The sequence below is a fragment of the Triturus cristatus genome, chromosome 11 (genome assembly GCF_964204655.1).
Source record: "Triturus cristatus chromosome 11, aTriCri1.1, whole genome shotgun sequence".
Classification (NCBI taxonomy): Eukaryota; Metazoa; Chordata; class Amphibia; order Caudata; family Salamandridae; genus Triturus; species Triturus cristatus.
Genome location: NC_140594.1, coordinates 1,183,088,693 through 1,183,105,040, shown reverse-complemented (window position 1 = coordinate 1,183,105,040; position 16,348 = coordinate 1,183,088,693). Strand labels below are relative to the sequence as shown.

The window sequence follows — 16,348 nt, the reverse complement described above, 5'->3', positions numbered from 1 at the left end:
GCCGGAGGTCTCTAGCACCTTGGACTCTGTCCGGGGGAGGAGCATCACCTGTTTGCGAGTGTGCCCCCTTGCGAGCATTCGCAACTACAATGGAATCCAGAGTTAACTGGCCTCTAATGTAGGTAGGGTCCCCAGGCGCCGACCTGTATTTTTTGTCGATCCTGGGGTTTATTACTCTTGCCCTGGTGGGCTCCTTGAAGATGTCCTTTGCTGGTTTGAGGACACCCTTCAACATGGGTAGAGTTTTTATGTTCCTTTCTGAGGATGCAAAAGTATCCATGAGAAAGTCGTCCTCTACGGTGTCAGAGTGGAGTTGCACCCCATGATTGGCCGCAGCACGTTCAATTAGGGCGTTGAACGCGGCAGTGTCCTCTGTGGGAGAGGTTTTTGCTCCATAGAGTTGCGGGTCCTGTGCATCCATAGGTGCACCTGAGTCTACAGGGTCATCCCAAGCTTGATCAGGGTCCTGTTGGCCTTCAGGGTCCATCTCTCCGGGGTAGGGGACGTGGTCACCCATGTAGTCCTCCAAAACATCTGTGTCGGAGTGTGTTGGAGAGAAGGACTGTGGATCCTGGTAGGGGGAATGGAGAGGTTCGTAAAGAACTGGTTCCAAAGCCACTGGCAGCTTTCTCTTAAGTGGGATCAGGAAGGAGTCCAAAGCTGGCTCAGAAGTTATTTTCCTTTTGTGGAGCATCATCTTGCCGGTGTCGGCGTCGATGAGATGTGATGGAGAAGTCTCCGCAGGAGAGCGCTCGGCAGGCGTGATCGTGGGGTGTGTGACCCGTGTCCTGATCTGGAACAGTTACGGGGCCGTGGACGGCGGCAGGCCAAAAGTAATGTTGGCCGGTGCCGAAGAGGCTGTTGGTGCTTTTATGGGCTCGGAGCCAGACGTGTCCTGGAGGACTGTTTTGTGTTTGGTGTGTTGCGCAGCAACGGGCTGCACCTGGAGCGCCATCGATGCCTTGGCGCCGACCGGTTCCGTAGAGGCGGGCGTGGACTTCTTCGGCGCCGGTGAGTCATCGAGTCAAAGGGCGGTAATGGCAGTCGACGTCTTCGATGAGTGTGCCTTTGGTGGTGCTGTCGAAGCGGTGAGACGCAGCAGGCAGTTTGACCTTTGGGGTCGGAGCCGATGGAGTCGGTGCCGGGAGCCGAGTAGGTTTGTTGGCACCGAAGGTCTTTTTCCTTATATCGACGCAGACGTCGGCCGCTGCAAGCTCGGCACCGAAGTCTCTTTTGGTGCGCTCGGTGCCGACGGGTTTTGCTGGCGTCGAAGGTGTGGTGGGCCTCGATCCGACCAGAGTCACTTTCGGTTTCAGTTGAACCAATACAGCTTTCGGTTTCGAAGAAGGGAAACCAGCCGTTTTGGGCATTAATGGCTGCCGCTGAATGTCCGAGGCCTGAAGGCGATCCCTCGACCGGAGCCATAGATTGGAGTACTGGGATATCCTCAGTCTGTACGGGTATGCCTTGCTCGTCACCGGAGCTACTCTCTTCGGCCCCTAAGGCCTCATTGTAGTCTACCTCGGTGTCGTCTTCATCTCTGCGAAAGAGTGTTTCGTCGACGTCTTCCGATCCGGAATCGTGTTCGGAAGCGGGGCTGGAGGGTAGGTTCTCCAAGTCTTCGACATCTTCGTTTTCGGCGCTGAAGATGTCGCCCGGGGCCGGTGCCGCTTGCTGCGCTTCGAGCCTCGCCGCTCGTCGATTCCGGAGAGTCTTCTTGGATCGGAATCGGGCACAGGCCATACATGTAGATTCGTCGTGATCCGGTGAAAGGCATTTGTTGCACACCGGATGGACGTCGATGTGGGGATATTTCGCATTACATACAGGACACCGCTTGAATGGTGTCCTCGACTCCATCGTCGATGTTACGGGTCGATGGTCGGGTAAGATGCGAAAAAGTTGGTTCTGGAAGTTAGTAAACCAACAAGATACTATCGATACCGATCGGGAACAGTACCGACGCGAACTAAAGGCCTTTTGGCCTAGAAAAAGTTTTTCCTAACTTGAGTCAAGATAAGCACATCCGAACCCAATGGCGGAAAAAAACAATCTGAGGATGGAGAGGATGCCCATGCGCACTGTAGTCCAGGGGAGGAGTCACCTATCCCAGGATACTTCGAAGACTCTTCCAGGACAACAACGTGCTACACTAGGCGGCGATCTATGCACAGATATGAATTCAGCAGCCCACATGCCTCGAACTTTCTTCTCCAACATTGGATCTTTTATATATTCACATTCTCGAATCAGACTAGCAAGCAGTACACATTATGAAATACAATGAATCTGGAAGCAGACTCCCCCTTTAGTGAAGGAGGTTTCTCAAGACTGCATGTCCCAGTGCTGCATCCGCTTCTGCGTCCATGTCTAAGCAGTAATGATTCATGAACATATGCCTGCACAGCAGATGTCTCTCAAAGGCACCCAGCATAGGCTGCAGTTAGCCATGCCCCAGTGACAGGAGTCACAAGGCTTGAAGCTGGTCCGTCGATGGACATCCTTCTGTGCACCAGGAGTCAAACGACCCAACAAAAAGGTTGACAAAATAAAAAAATAAAAAAAGTCAAAAAATTACTAAGGCTACAACTCTCCGGATCTGTGCTGGCTGGTGCGGAAAAAGAAAGAACAGACGGCAGCGAGCAGGGTCGGCGTCTAAGTAGATACTGCAATGTCATTCCGGCGAGCAAGTTACTTACCTTCGGTAACGATATACCTGAAAGAAACATTCCACCGGCGGCTGAGTTAGTCTGCTCTGGCGTTCAGAGAGCCCGCCAGAGGTTGAACCACCAGGGTGATGCCCGGATGTTCCAGCCATGTCCAGAGGTGCAGAGCCTCCTGACAAAGGGTCCACGACCCCACCCCGCCCTGTTTGTTGCAATACCACATGGCGGTGGTGTTGTCCGTGAACACCTGCACTACACTTCCCCGGACAGAGGTAAGGAATGCCTTCAGTGCAAGTCAGATCGCCCTAAGCTCCAGAAGGTTGATATGGAGCCGGGACTCCGCCGGAGACCAGAGGCCTCTGATCTCCGCCTCTCCCATGTGGCCCCCCCCCCCCCCCCCCATCCCAGGAGGGACGCATCCGTCACTACTACGGGGTTGGGGTAGGGAGAGGGATCTGCCACTGACCCAATCGCGGTCCGTGCGCCACCACTGCAACTGTCGTGCAGTGCCCTCCGAGATCAAGACCTGGTCGGACAGGTTGCCCCAATGCTGGGCCCACTGAAACTTCAGGTCCCACTGCAGAGCCCGCATTCGCCATCTGGCGTGATGCATCAATAGGATACAGGACGCCATCAGACCCAGAAGCCGCAGCACCAAACTGACCGAAACCCGGGATAGAGGCCGAAAGATGGGAATCATAGCCTGAATATCCCGGACCTGCTGTTCCAGAGGATAGGCCCAGAACTGCGCAGAGTCCAGAACCGCTTCGATGAAGAGGAGCTTCTGGGAGGGACTCAGATGCGACTTGATTGAGAACCCCAGCAAATGCAAGAGGTCGGCCATAGTCTGGAGGTGGAAGACGACTGCCTGGGGCCAGCCCGCCTTCAGCAACCAGTCATCGAGAGGGGAAGACTGGAACCCCCAATCTGCACAGATGAGCTGCGACCACCGCTATCACTTTCGTGAACACCCGAGGTGCACTGGAGAGGCACTGGAGAGGCCGAAGGGGAGCATGGCAAACTGAAAATGCTCTGGGCCTACCGTGAACCGCAGGTAACGCCGGTGGGCCAGCAGGACGGGGATGTTGAAATATGCGTCCTGCAAGTCCAACTCTACCATCCAGTCTCCAGGGTCTAGGGCAGCCAGAACCTGAGCTAAGGTGAGCATCTTCAACTTCTCCTTCCGGAGGAAGGCGTGGACGCTCCTGAGGTCCAAGATAGGGCGTAGGCCCCCTTTGCCCTTCTTGGGAACCAGAAAGTAGAGGGAACAACCACCACAACCTACTTCTGGACCAGGAACGCGCTCGATGGCCTCCTTGTTTAAGAGGGCCGTAACTTCCTCCTGTAGAAGTTTCAAGTGATCCCCCGACATGCGGTGGTACGGCGGTGGCATGGCTGGAGTCGCCGCCTCGAAGGGGAGGGAGTAGCCCTTTCGGACGATTTGCAGCACCCACCTGTCCGACGTGATTGAACGCCAGTGGAGCAGGTGATGGCGAACTCTGCCTCCCACTGGCGTAGAATGGGCCTGAAAGCACGTACTAAGAGGGCTTTGAGGCGGATGCTGCTGGGGTGGATGTGGATGTGGATGGACCGGCACGTTGGCCCCCTGTACCGCCTCGGCGGAATCCGCGACCGCGTGGAGGTTGGTTCTGCGGCCTGTGGCTAGGCGGACATGAGGGGGCCCCTTCCTTGGCCACGAAAGGGGCGAAAAGCAGAAGTTTGCGGGCGCGTGGCCAAGAGGCCCAAGGACTTGGCCATAGCCCTGGAGTCCTTGAAGCGCTCCAGCGCACTATCCTTTGTCGCCAAAAAGGCAACTACCATCGAAAGGCATGTCCATGAGGGTGCTCTGGACATCCTCAGAAAAACTCGTGGACTGCAGCCAGGCATGGCGACGAAGCGCCACAGTGGTCAACATTGCCCTACCCAGCGAGTCCGTAGTGTACAGTCCACATCGGATTGCATGCCACGCAGCATCCCGCCCCTCGGCAAGAGCCTGGGCGAGCAGAGTCCGGGCCTCCTCCGGACACTGCGGCAGCAAGTCCTCCACCGTATCCCACAGGGAGTGGGAGTAACTGTCCAAAAGACAAGCGGTGTTAATAGACTGCAATCCCAAACTAAGGGAGAACAGCTTCTTACCAAACTGTTCTAGTCTCTTGGATTCCCGATCCGGGGGAGCAGATGGGAAGGAGGTCTGGGAAGTAGAGGCCTGGATAACCAGGCTCTCGGGCGTGGGGTGCATGGACAGAAAACTGGTGTCTGCCGGTGCAAGGCGGTGGCGCCGGTCCACAGGAGGTATTGTGGAGGGCTTGGACCAGGTGCCCTTCAGAAGATCAACCAGTGCTTCATTAAACTGCAGCAGAGGCTCCGAGGAGCTTGCTGAAGGTTGGGGCACTTCAGTGAGGTTAGTCCTCACGGCCACAGCAGGTAGCTCCAGCCCAAGGGCTTCGGACACCTTGCGCAGCACCACAGAAAATGCAGCACCTTCCTCCGAAGCCACGGTCGGAGAGATGAAGCCAGTGTCAGGGGAGGTATCAAGACCACTGGCATCCCCCAGCTAGTTTGCCCAGTCCTGAGACAACTGGCCCTCAGACCCCTCCCAGTTGTCGCCGTCATCCGATTCCTGGTAGACAGGTGGAATTATCGGAGCCGGGCGGAAGATGAAATTACCGCCCATCGGCGTCGGGTGCAGCGCCGGATGGCACCGCTCCGGCACCAGGCCCGGACCGGGACTAAAGCCGCCGGCTCGCTAGACCTCCCAGTGGAGCCCACGGGGCCCGAAGGCCCGCCGTCGACGTCTGCCGGCGCAGCCAGGCCGCTCATGGCCATGAGGAAGGCACTGATCTCCGCCAGAGTCGCGTCAGTCCCAGGGACCGTCGGGTATGGGGACGGACGGGACTCCTGCGGCTCCAACGGAGCCGCATGAGTGGTACCACCCGAACCCTCAGCAGAGTCGCGCGACCGGCGAGGGGAGCCCGAAGAGCGATGTCGGTTCTTGGACTCCTTGCTTTGCTTAGACTTACCCGAAGACTAGAAACCAGAGTGGTGGTGATGGCTGCGGCTCCGTGACCGGTCCCTCGACCTCCTCCTCAACCGTGAATGGTGCGGAGCAGACTGCCGGAGCTAGAGGAGCTTGCGGGACCGCTCCCGTCTAGCCTTCGAAGTAAAGGCCCGGCAGTTGGGGCAGGCCCCAAGGCAATAGAGGCACCAGCGGTGGTGGTCCGTAACCGACATTAGTCGGAGACAGGAGTCACAAGCTTTAAAGCCAGGCATCCCTACCGGCACCAGAGTCGAGTCGACGAGAATAGAACCAAAGGAGTTAAAAAAAAAATTCTCAGAATTGACTAAAAGGGTATGCTCTTCCCGGATCGGCGCGGAAAAAAGAAGAACTGCCGTCAGCGCGCGAGGGCGGCGTCCAAGTACTCAGACGATGTCATCCCGGCGCACGACGCAGACGACTGACACGGAGCCGCAGACTACACCTAGCGACGCGCAAGGGTATTGCTGACGAAAACCTTTCCGGATCCAGCCTGACGCCTGGGGGTAATTCTAAGGTAAGGAATCTATAACTAATAGTCTCTTTCAGAAACAACTCCTAGGAAAAATGAAAAATATTTGTATCAGGTCAATTATGCCATCCATGCATGAACGATTAGCACAGGATTCAAGGCTTATCGTCTTTCTAGAAAAGATTAGCATTATCATGTAAACTTTTCATCTCAATTAAAGTTTAATAGAGAAACTTGCTCAGATAGAGACTATGGATTTTCTAGGATATCAGACTTCGAGTAGCACAGATTGCTCCTATGGATTGTAGCAGCTTGTATGCTGGTGTGTATTTACTTTCCTTGAGCCATTAGTGGTTGGCCCAACCACATTAGCATTAGAGGTCTTGAGTCCATTTGGAGGGTGATCAGCTTTGTAGTTTTTGGATAGTATAGAGTCCATTCAATTGCGTTAAATCTAAGTTATCAAAAGAACTGGCCATGAATTGAAATCTCCTAATTAAATTTACAGCTACTGGGCAGTCTTCCTTTGGATCTTGATCAATGCTGTAAACTGAATTGCTCTCCGAATTACTATTAAGTGCTTTTAATTGATGGGAGTATAATATTCACCGCGGTAGTGGTAGTAGTTGCTGCTGAATAATTTAATATATGGTTGGGAGAGGCATTCACAGCAAGATTGTGCTTTTCCAATAACTGGTTTAGACTCAATTACTCTTATGCCCTTACTAACTCAAACCAGTCATGGATTGATTGTTTAGCCAGTCTTGCTGGCAGTTCTTTGCATTGGTCTTGATCAGATGTTAAGGAATCCGCATCTTCATCCTCCATGGTATTTTGTGTTTGTAATGTTGTTGAAAATATGTTCATGCCAATTAATTCGATTGGGACTTCCACCATATTGCTACTCTAGTTAATCCTTTGGAGAGATCCCTCTTGCAGCTCTAGTATTCAAGACGGTTGTATTAGAAAAAGTCCATCTTGCACAGCTTGTACTTTTGGAAAGTTTTCGGTCTGGTTTTCATTATGTAAAGGCACCCAGTTAGGGAGGCATTGTAATGGAGTGATTCAAGAGACTAATGAAAATATATATACACACATCCACCCCCACCCCTCTCCACCCCCACCCCTCAATCTTAAGATAAAGTTTGCAAAATAGTTCATCCATTGCACTCATACACTGTTCGTGCCTTCTCTTTTTTTTTCTTCACACTTTCAAGGCTGTACTCCACCGCTGCAAATGTACGGAGCAGAATAAGGCATCCGGCGACAAGAACAAGGACAAAGTAGACTAAATTGTCAGAGTGTGGCCTCCTCCCTCCACTGTATAGCAACCACAACAACCACTGCTGCTCACTTACAGATTAGTGGCAGATGCTGGGCACCTAGACTCATGCAGCTACCTGCCCGCAAACTAAGCTAGCAGGGGCCACCATCCATACACAGGGCCCACACCAGACGTGTCAATGGCCAATCAGCAGCTATCCAACAGCAGTGGAGCAGAGCCAAGCTTAACCATTGAGACTGCAACAGAGAAGAACCAGGAAGGAAGGCGCACACACACATGCTCTACACTCCTCAGCACTGGCATGAGCAGGGCAAGTGGTGGCATAGCACACAATAGCAAAGGAGTGAACAGAGAGTATCTCAGAACCAGTAGAGCCCAAGCCAACCTGTGAATCACTAGGTGATTAGGAAGGAAACAAACTATTTTTCAACATTAAATACATGTTAATTCTGTTACTCATTCAAATGCATCTACTATCAAGGACAAAGACTGAAAGATAAGTCCCGTCTGAAGAGGAACAAAACCAACCCACACCAGTATCAGCCTTTGTGGGCCTCATTATTGAAGTCCACTTTCAGGCACCGGCACAGTGAGCTTTAGCATTATGCCTGGGTACATCCATCATACTCGCTGCATCTCATTGAGAAAACACATGTAATGTTGGAATGTGAAAACTCTCAGCCACTGGGAGCTATACTCCCCTTCAAAAAGGTCTATTTTATGTTCACCATCTTGCTACCTCCAGGGACAGGCAGAGGACTCAAACTGTAACTTACAGATGAAGTCAGAAATCGACAAGACTGGTCTGGTTACTGGTGTTGTGATGCAGATGGCATGCTGCCTAGCGGTCTGGGCTAGACCGTTCCATTTGCAGGGGAGGATCAAGCATAATTTGCATATCATTGTCTCACATATGTAGTGGCAACTTAAGGTGCAACTTCAGAAGACTTAGTTTCCCAAATCCTACCTACAAGCTGGTGAGCTGGAGACACCAGGGTAGTGGAGACATGTGGGAAGAGAAGACTAGCACATGTACCCTACCAGCTCGGCATGACAACAGCAACAAGGATTTATTTATACTACCGCAAAAGAATTACTCAACCTAAACAGTACTGAAGCACTGCACATGAATGAAATTCAACAAATCCCAAAGCAGGAGATATTCAATTTGCATGAACAGTTCAGTGGTACATGTGAATTGGGGCTTGGGAAACTGACTTGCCTTGCTTGAAAAGTGACCAGACCTCTGGGTTGTGTACAAGTTGCTACACATAGGGCGTTGAAAAGCAAATTTAAGAAATTTGGATTCAGGGCACATAACAGTAGAGATTAGTGTCCATCCATGACCAGCTTTCACATCTGCCCCAGTACCTGATTTAAGTGAAGCCATAGACTGAACTAGCTGCAGAAGGATGGAGGTTCCAACACCGGATTTGGCTGCTCCGTTGCCTCGCGCATCCCGCTGTGCTCCAATCACCACATAGCGATCTGCAACAAGAGGAGGAAGATTAGTATAAAAAATGCAGAGCTCTTGCACTATTTAATACTCTTCACCAGCCAAAAAGGCCAAATCATGAAGGTCAAAGAACAGGGCTAACTAAACTAGAGTCCCACAATACCACCCAGTCAGTGAAAAAAGGCTTTGGCATTCCAGAGGTTTGCATCACATGTAAAGACTCAGATGTTACAGATTCCTCTACACAAAATCCAATTCCTGAATAGCGGTGTTCCTTTCGCATCAGATAAATTACTCTTGGATAACTTCTACGCTAAAGGAAAAAGAACACAGTAGCAGAGTATTTGAGATAAATCTCTCATATCCACGATAGGACACAAGAGACCTACTGTAAAGGGCGCAAGCACTACATTCTAACTAATGGATGCTCACCTGACACTCCATATCGGACAGATTTCAGTTAAGAACCAGTTTTGGGATGCCAAGACCAACCTTGGAAAACAGGGATTCTTTTTGCAAATGAGATGGGCCTACTTTTGACTAACAAGAGTACTTTAATACTAGTCATATCATTGCTATTTTGTTTCTCACTCCAAGTAGGAAAGCTTTTAGAGCAAAGCGGACTGCTCTGAGTGCAAACAACTTGATGTGCAATGACTTTTCAGAATTTTTCCACAATCTGTTGACTAGCATGTTCTGACGAGACCCAATCAGACTGAAATCGGTCTTGGGTTGCTTGTGTTCAGGTTAAGAGTGGACTTGGCAGTTAGAGCTGGACTGTTCCGACTGGAGCAGGGTCTAGACTAACTTTAATATAGTTGGGTCCAAACTGAGGTGGAATGGTGGGCAAAAACTTTGGGTTGATTGCTGCCCAGAGTGATTGCCAGTGGTTAGACTAATTGCAAGCATTCGTCCTATAATATATTGAGTGACAGATGAGATCGTGAATGTCTGTTCACTTGCTACCATCACAAACTTAACTGCTTCAGAACTTTACTCTGCCATAGAAGACATTGTGGAAACCGTACGATGCAAAATGACATACCCTAATAAAGATGTATGCCTCGAGGACTTCAAATCACCGGAGCAGTGCTTGGACCTTCTAGACCGAGACCTGGATTGAGACAGATGAGGGGACCTCCGCAGTGCAGGACGCTCCCTCAAAGTCTTTGGCGCATTGGCCCAGCAGTCTGAGCACAACTTTGAGTTGTGGTCGCGCTCCAGGCGCCAGAGAAACCAAATGGGGGTCCGTGACCGACATGGGCAGTGACAGGTGCCACACAGCTTGAACCCCAAAGTCTTCTTGCTCGACAGGACTCCTAAACACACCAACTAAGTCGACAAAATGTTTTTTTTTAAAAGTCAAAACAGGAAAGGGGGTAGCTATCTTCAACGGATCGGGGCTGGCTGGAGCAGAAAGAAAAGAACGGACGTCAGCACGCCAGAGTGGCGGTTATATGGACGACGCAGACGTCACGGCGACAAACAACAACATCACATTGAGTCAACCGATGTCATCTAACGGCATGCACGGGTACTGCTAAGAAAAATCTTCCAGATCCAGCCGGACGCCTGGAAGTTCAAAGGTCAGGAATCTGCAGCTAGATGTCTCTATCGGATAACAGACAGAATAAACTTCCGAGATGCACCTTTTTGGAGCCTACTGGTCTATCCAGCAACAGGTGCAATGGTACCACATGATCATTAACGCTAAATCCTCCTAAGACCACACGGCATGCGATCATCGCTGCAAGCCGTTTTCAAAGTGGATACAAAAGAAGAATGTCATTTAAGGGATTCAGTCCAAAAGCTGCACCACTTCTCAATATCCGAGTTGGCGATGTTCAGCAAAATAAAAGTCATTCAAAACACAAATCCACTCATGCTGGATAGGTTTGTCACCATAGTGTTTAGTGTTGCACCCAGGAAAGTCTAGATTTGTTGGGATGAAGGTGGGGTTTTCAGAGCATTTATAATGAAACCCAAACTAATTACTGAATGCTGATAAATCTTCCCTTTCACAGGCAAGCACAGAAAGCCAAAAGCCATGTGTCCACATAGGGGTACACAGAATTATACTGGTGGCATAAAAATGATGCACTGCCACAGACAGCCATTAGATGAACACTTACTACAGATTTGACCCAGAATGGGACAAAGAAACCAAAGACCTTGCAATGGCACAATTTTGATACATTCCACAAGCACCAGCCTTACTGACAAGAAACCACTGGGTCTGAGCCAGTCACGACTACTTCAATAGATCAGCGAAGAATCAGGAAGCATGCATCCAAGCAAGACTGATCAATGATAAACACTCTAAGTGAGCCAACGGTTAGTCTGTCACACCAGTATGCAGGTCTTATTTCTGACTGCAGCCACACTAAAAGGGAAAAGCTCTAGAAGGGACTTCGAAGACACTCAGGACGAAACTACCAAACGGCTAACAATCTGGACACCAAAATCTTATGAAATTATCTGAGGGCCAGACCTTGAGATGCAAATGGATTCTTCTCAAAAACATCAAGTTTCTCCGATTTCTCCATCTAATGCATTTGCAGGGCTAGTGCATGTTTAATAAAGAGGCCAAAGAGTGGAGTCTATACCTTGGGCGTAGGGTATGGCAGTGGACAAGAGTAAAGTGAAGGTGGACCAGAGTTTACTTCATACAAGGCATCCATGACACAGGTGGTGCAGAATGCGACTTGCACCATGCTTCCTCAATCTTAAAATAATCCATCAATCCCCCCCCCCCCCCATTAAGTGAAATCATTTTATTAGAAATAATCTAAACCTGGTTGAAGATATTAATTCCATTCATTTGATAAATATTCAAAGTATTGCACAATCACAACTGAATACGGAGCCTGTCCAGAGGAAGCCGCACCTCAGCATTGAGGGAAAATTAAATTTTCCCTGTAATCAATATGTTCGTAGACTGTAGTGCTGTAGATTCACTTGCTCTGCATACTCCTACCATCTAGTGAGTGCCTAAGACATTTGAAGCTTGTTTTTCTTATTTTTAGTCACGGGGTATGTTTCAATTGCTCACTCAGTTAATGCACATGGAGACTGGCTCAATTGTTATATTTGTGGCGCTGTGGGTGAGCGTATGATGGAGCAGTAAGCATCTTACAGTACAGTAACCATGCATTACCTTGTGTACAAGGAATTAAGAATTAAAATCTACAGCACTGGATGCTATGAACAGATGCTTACAGGTTAAGTAACATTTAGTTTGCAGCACGTATGGCTGTAAATACACATGCTCTGTATAGAACGTAAAGCACTAATCCCAATAAGAGGTTAACAGCCAGAGGATGGTTCAGATGTTTGAAACAAACTACTTAAGACTGTTAGGCCAACCCTAGTTTGTTGGCCTGCTAGGATGTCCACAAAATAGTGTTTAGAAGTTATGGAGTTGACCATGTAGCTGCCTTACAAATGTCATCTATCGGGATGTTCCAGAAGCAAGACATGTTGGCTCCCTTTTTCCAGGAGGAATGTGGCCCTGACAGGGCAGACAAGGTTCTCCTAACTTTAGCAGGTCTGAAAGCACTCGACATTCCACCTGGCTATATCTGCTTTTGATATAGGATGGCCCTTGTAAGGTTTAGTGAAAGTAACAAAGTGTTGCTGGGTCTTGCGAAAGTGTTTGCTCCTACTAATCTAGTACATGGCATGGTTAACAAAAAGTGTACGTAAAGTCCTTTCAGCTGCAGAATCTAGTTGGGGAAAGAAGACATGGAGCTCCATAGTCTGGTTAAGGTGAAAAGGAGATGCCACTGTGGCATTCGACCTAAAAACGACCTAGTTGTTGCAAAACTGGAAGAAAGGCTCTTCTAGAGTGAGGGCCTGTAGCTTGCTAATATGCCTTAAAGTATTATTGACCACAATCAGGACCTTCCATGTAAGGAATTTTAGGGGGGCACCAGTACATTGGTTGAAAGGGTGGGCAATTAAGTCTAGAGACCTAGATTAAGGTCCCATTCCGTTGCAGGGAGAACTCCACTCCTTCCATAAAACACTTGATGACAGGGATTCTGAACAGTGAAGTGCGTTCTCCGTTATGCATGTATGCCACAATAAGAGCCAAGTAAATGCATATAGTGGTGTATCAAAGGCCTGACTTTTGTAAATTAAGATAATAGCTTATGCCCTGGACCACGGGCTTACGGCTGTCAAGGTGTTTTGAAAGACAAACAAACTTTTCCACTTAGTGGCAAAACAAGCATGCATAGTGGGTCGGCGTCCTTCCTTTAGATGTCGATGCAGTCCTGGGCTAGATTCTGATGTCCATACAAGAAAAGTGGGAGAAGAGGAAAAGCATAGGATATGATCCCTGACCAGGTCATCCAGAGACTGCCAACGGACTGAGGGTGAGAGAATATAGAAGCAAAGTTTTGGCATTTTACAGTGACAACTAAGTCTGTCGGGCACCCCAAAAGTGGAAGCGCTGGAGTATGACTTGCAGCTGGAGTTCCCACTCATGGACTGGTCGATGGGTCCCGATAAGCAGGCCTGCAAAGATGGGAGGTACTCAGTTGGGTGCATCCACTGGAGATGTGCAGATAGTACGTGCTGGAAGAATGCTTTGAGGACTAGCTTCAGGGCTAAGACCTATAGGTGATTGATGGGGAGATTCATTGGTGAGGTGACCGCTTAGCTTGGACGGATGTCTTTGTTGGAGGTGCACTGTGCACCCAGCAACTTAAGTACACAAAAAAAGGGATCGATGAAATGCTTTCATTAATCTCAAAGCGGTACAAAAGGGGGTGGTGATGGACGGAGCATCAGAACCAATCAAACACTCACACCCAGTCAACAGATCTGGGTTTGATCCATCACCGTTCTTTAGCCCACTCTCAACACTCCGTCCATCATTTCCTTTGGCATCGCTTTGTTCGCCCTAAGTTGGCAGGGTATGCTCAGACGCGAGTCCCTTGCTCACTTTGCCACTGGATTCAAGCAAGCCTGGCTGAAGACGGCTGAAATGCCAGACACCAGTCCTAGGAAGCTTGTTTCCGGTCCAGGGAAGACATGGCTTGGCAGTACGGGCTGGACTGTTCCCATGAGGCACAGGGTCAGACTGATTTGTATATGGCCATGTCTGAACTGGGGTGGCAGAGTGGGCTAAAGAACGGTGATGGATTAAACCCAGATCAGTTGACTGGGGGTGAGTGCTTGCAATGTTCAACACTCCGTCCATCATTTCCTTTGGTTTTTGCTTCATTAATCTCAGCCACTGAAAATTACACAGCCTGCATTCCAATCCATCCTATTTTGCACACCACGCTGCCTCAGTTAAATAAAAAAAAAAGTCCTGTTGACCCAGTCATATGCAATCAGTCTAGACCCTGCTCCAATTCGAACAGTCCAGCCCAAACTACTAGAACAGAACCTCCCTGAACCAGAACACAAGTAACCCAGAACCGCTTTTGCACTCATAAGCCAGGAATTGTTTGGTTCCAAAGCTGTGTGCCTAGGTGACATGGTGGGAGAAAAACAGACTGATGTGGCCCGAATGACTGCCAGTGTTTGAGAATTATTCAATCATTCCATCCATCACCATGTTGTTATAGTTGAAGGCTTACGTACAACAGGAACCCCCTAGATGTCAGTCCCATGCTCAATATCTCAACCTGCAGGCCGAAGGTGCTCTTCATCGAAAGGTTGGTTGATATGGGGTTGTTGAACTTACAGCTTGAAACAATCAGTAGTGGCAGTGTAGGTGTTTAACCAGATGGCAGATAGGCCACCTTTGTCTAGAGCACATTATAGGTGCCATTGGATAATACCTTTTCCCACCTTCATGATTTCCTCCCCCTTTTTCAGTACTTGTCAGAGAGATGCTGCAGTAGGGCTTCCATCCCACTGGGCCATTCAGTGTGACAGGAGGCACACAAAATTGGCAGTGCCTCAGTGGGTGGCAGCACAGACTGACACTTTTTACCATCTGCTTCAATGCGCTTGCTCTCCTAGTGAGGAGGGAAAGTTTCCTGAACAGTCATGTGTTGAAGACGGGCTACCAACCCAATGAGGTATCCATGAGAATTGTAATTTGAGGGCACAAGATCCAGAAAAGATCTCGCCAGCAAAAGAATTCACGTTACATCATAGGAGAGCAGTCAGTGTTGTACCAAAACCAGATCTTCCCATTGCTCCACCGCCTGGCTAGCACTCTTGCAGTAAACTACTTTGCATAAAGCCAACAACCCCAGCAGTTTCATTACTGTCCTCACCTTAAGAGAATGTACTGTCTGAAAAGGAGGTAGCGGCATTTGGAATGCCATTACGCTCTCATGGGTGTGGGTAGATTTTCTCTGACATTTAACAGTCTATAGGAAAGGTTGGGTCTTCTGTGATATGAATAGTTACTTTTTGGCACAGACTGAACTCTAGCTTGCGCAACAGGGTCACTGCAGACTGAATGAGCATTTTTGAAGAGCCATGCCTAGCACAATCGCCCAGCCAAGGAAAAGCACGAAAGCAGTTTCTGCACAGATGTGCAGCTGCCACCACTAGACATGTAGTGAATATTTTTGTGGTAGTTTTGATCAAAGAGAACTTTCAACAGCTACCACAAAAAGGAGGAAGAGGGGGTGCACTGGAAGGATGGGGATATGGAAGTAGGTGTTCTTCAGGCAATGCAGTGCCATGTGATCTCCTTTGCAGGGAGGACGACCGCCACTAAGGTAGCATCTAGGTTCCTGGATTTGGGGATAGTGGCTGCTAAACGACTCCTGACTAAACGGTGGAAAGCAGTGGATCCATCACATGCGCAGGCATGGCGTCATTCGTTACTCGCATGGGCCAAGGCAGAGAGCATTGCCATCAGGCATGAAGAAGCGTTGGATCTGCGTCAAGACCCCATAGCAATATATTGGGACGCCTTCTTGCCGGAGTTACAGCAGGCTGAGGATGGATGACCTGAGGGACCGCCTGACAGAGGCAGGCGAGCAGATAACGTGCACCACATATGCCACTAGAGGGTGCGCTGCGATATTCCATAGACACACACGTCAAGTAAATGTAAGCGCAGGCGTAGACATCACAAACGGGAGACTGAGTAATGCACCAACACAACAGTGCAATGTAAGCATGTGCTGGGACAGGGGAAAATGACAACATGGGCAGGTCACAGATATTGTTTGTTTTATTAGTGGTTTTATTTGTTCATAGGCTCAATATGACTGAGCTGGAAGAGCTTTTCCAGAGCACCATAACAGTTTCATTTACACTCAATTGTATCTATCTGAAACTCTGCATAATGTGAAACTATGACGGAAAGTCAAATGATGCAAAAGCTCTCTCAATGGGAAACTGTTAAGGTCTAATAGCCATACATGCTGTGAACTGTATAACTGGACACTAAACTTTGTATGGCACTGATGTACAGCAGATATACATGAACTATCCCATATGTCTTTATTGA

General features: G+C 49.2%; 1 protein-coding gene across 1 annotated transcript in view; it reads right to left on the bottom strand.

The window, feature by feature from the left end:
* Nucleotides 1-16,348, bottom strand: part of TFRC (transferrin receptor) — a 454,042-nt gene that overhangs the window by 277,202 nt on the left and 160,492 nt on the right. The window contains exon 11 of the mRNA XM_085635983.1: nucleotides 8,829-8,945. Within this exon, the coding sequence (XP_085492109.1) occupies nucleotides 8,829-8,945 (117 nt within the window). The remainder of the gene's footprint in view (nucleotides 1-8,828; nucleotides 8,946-16,348) is intronic.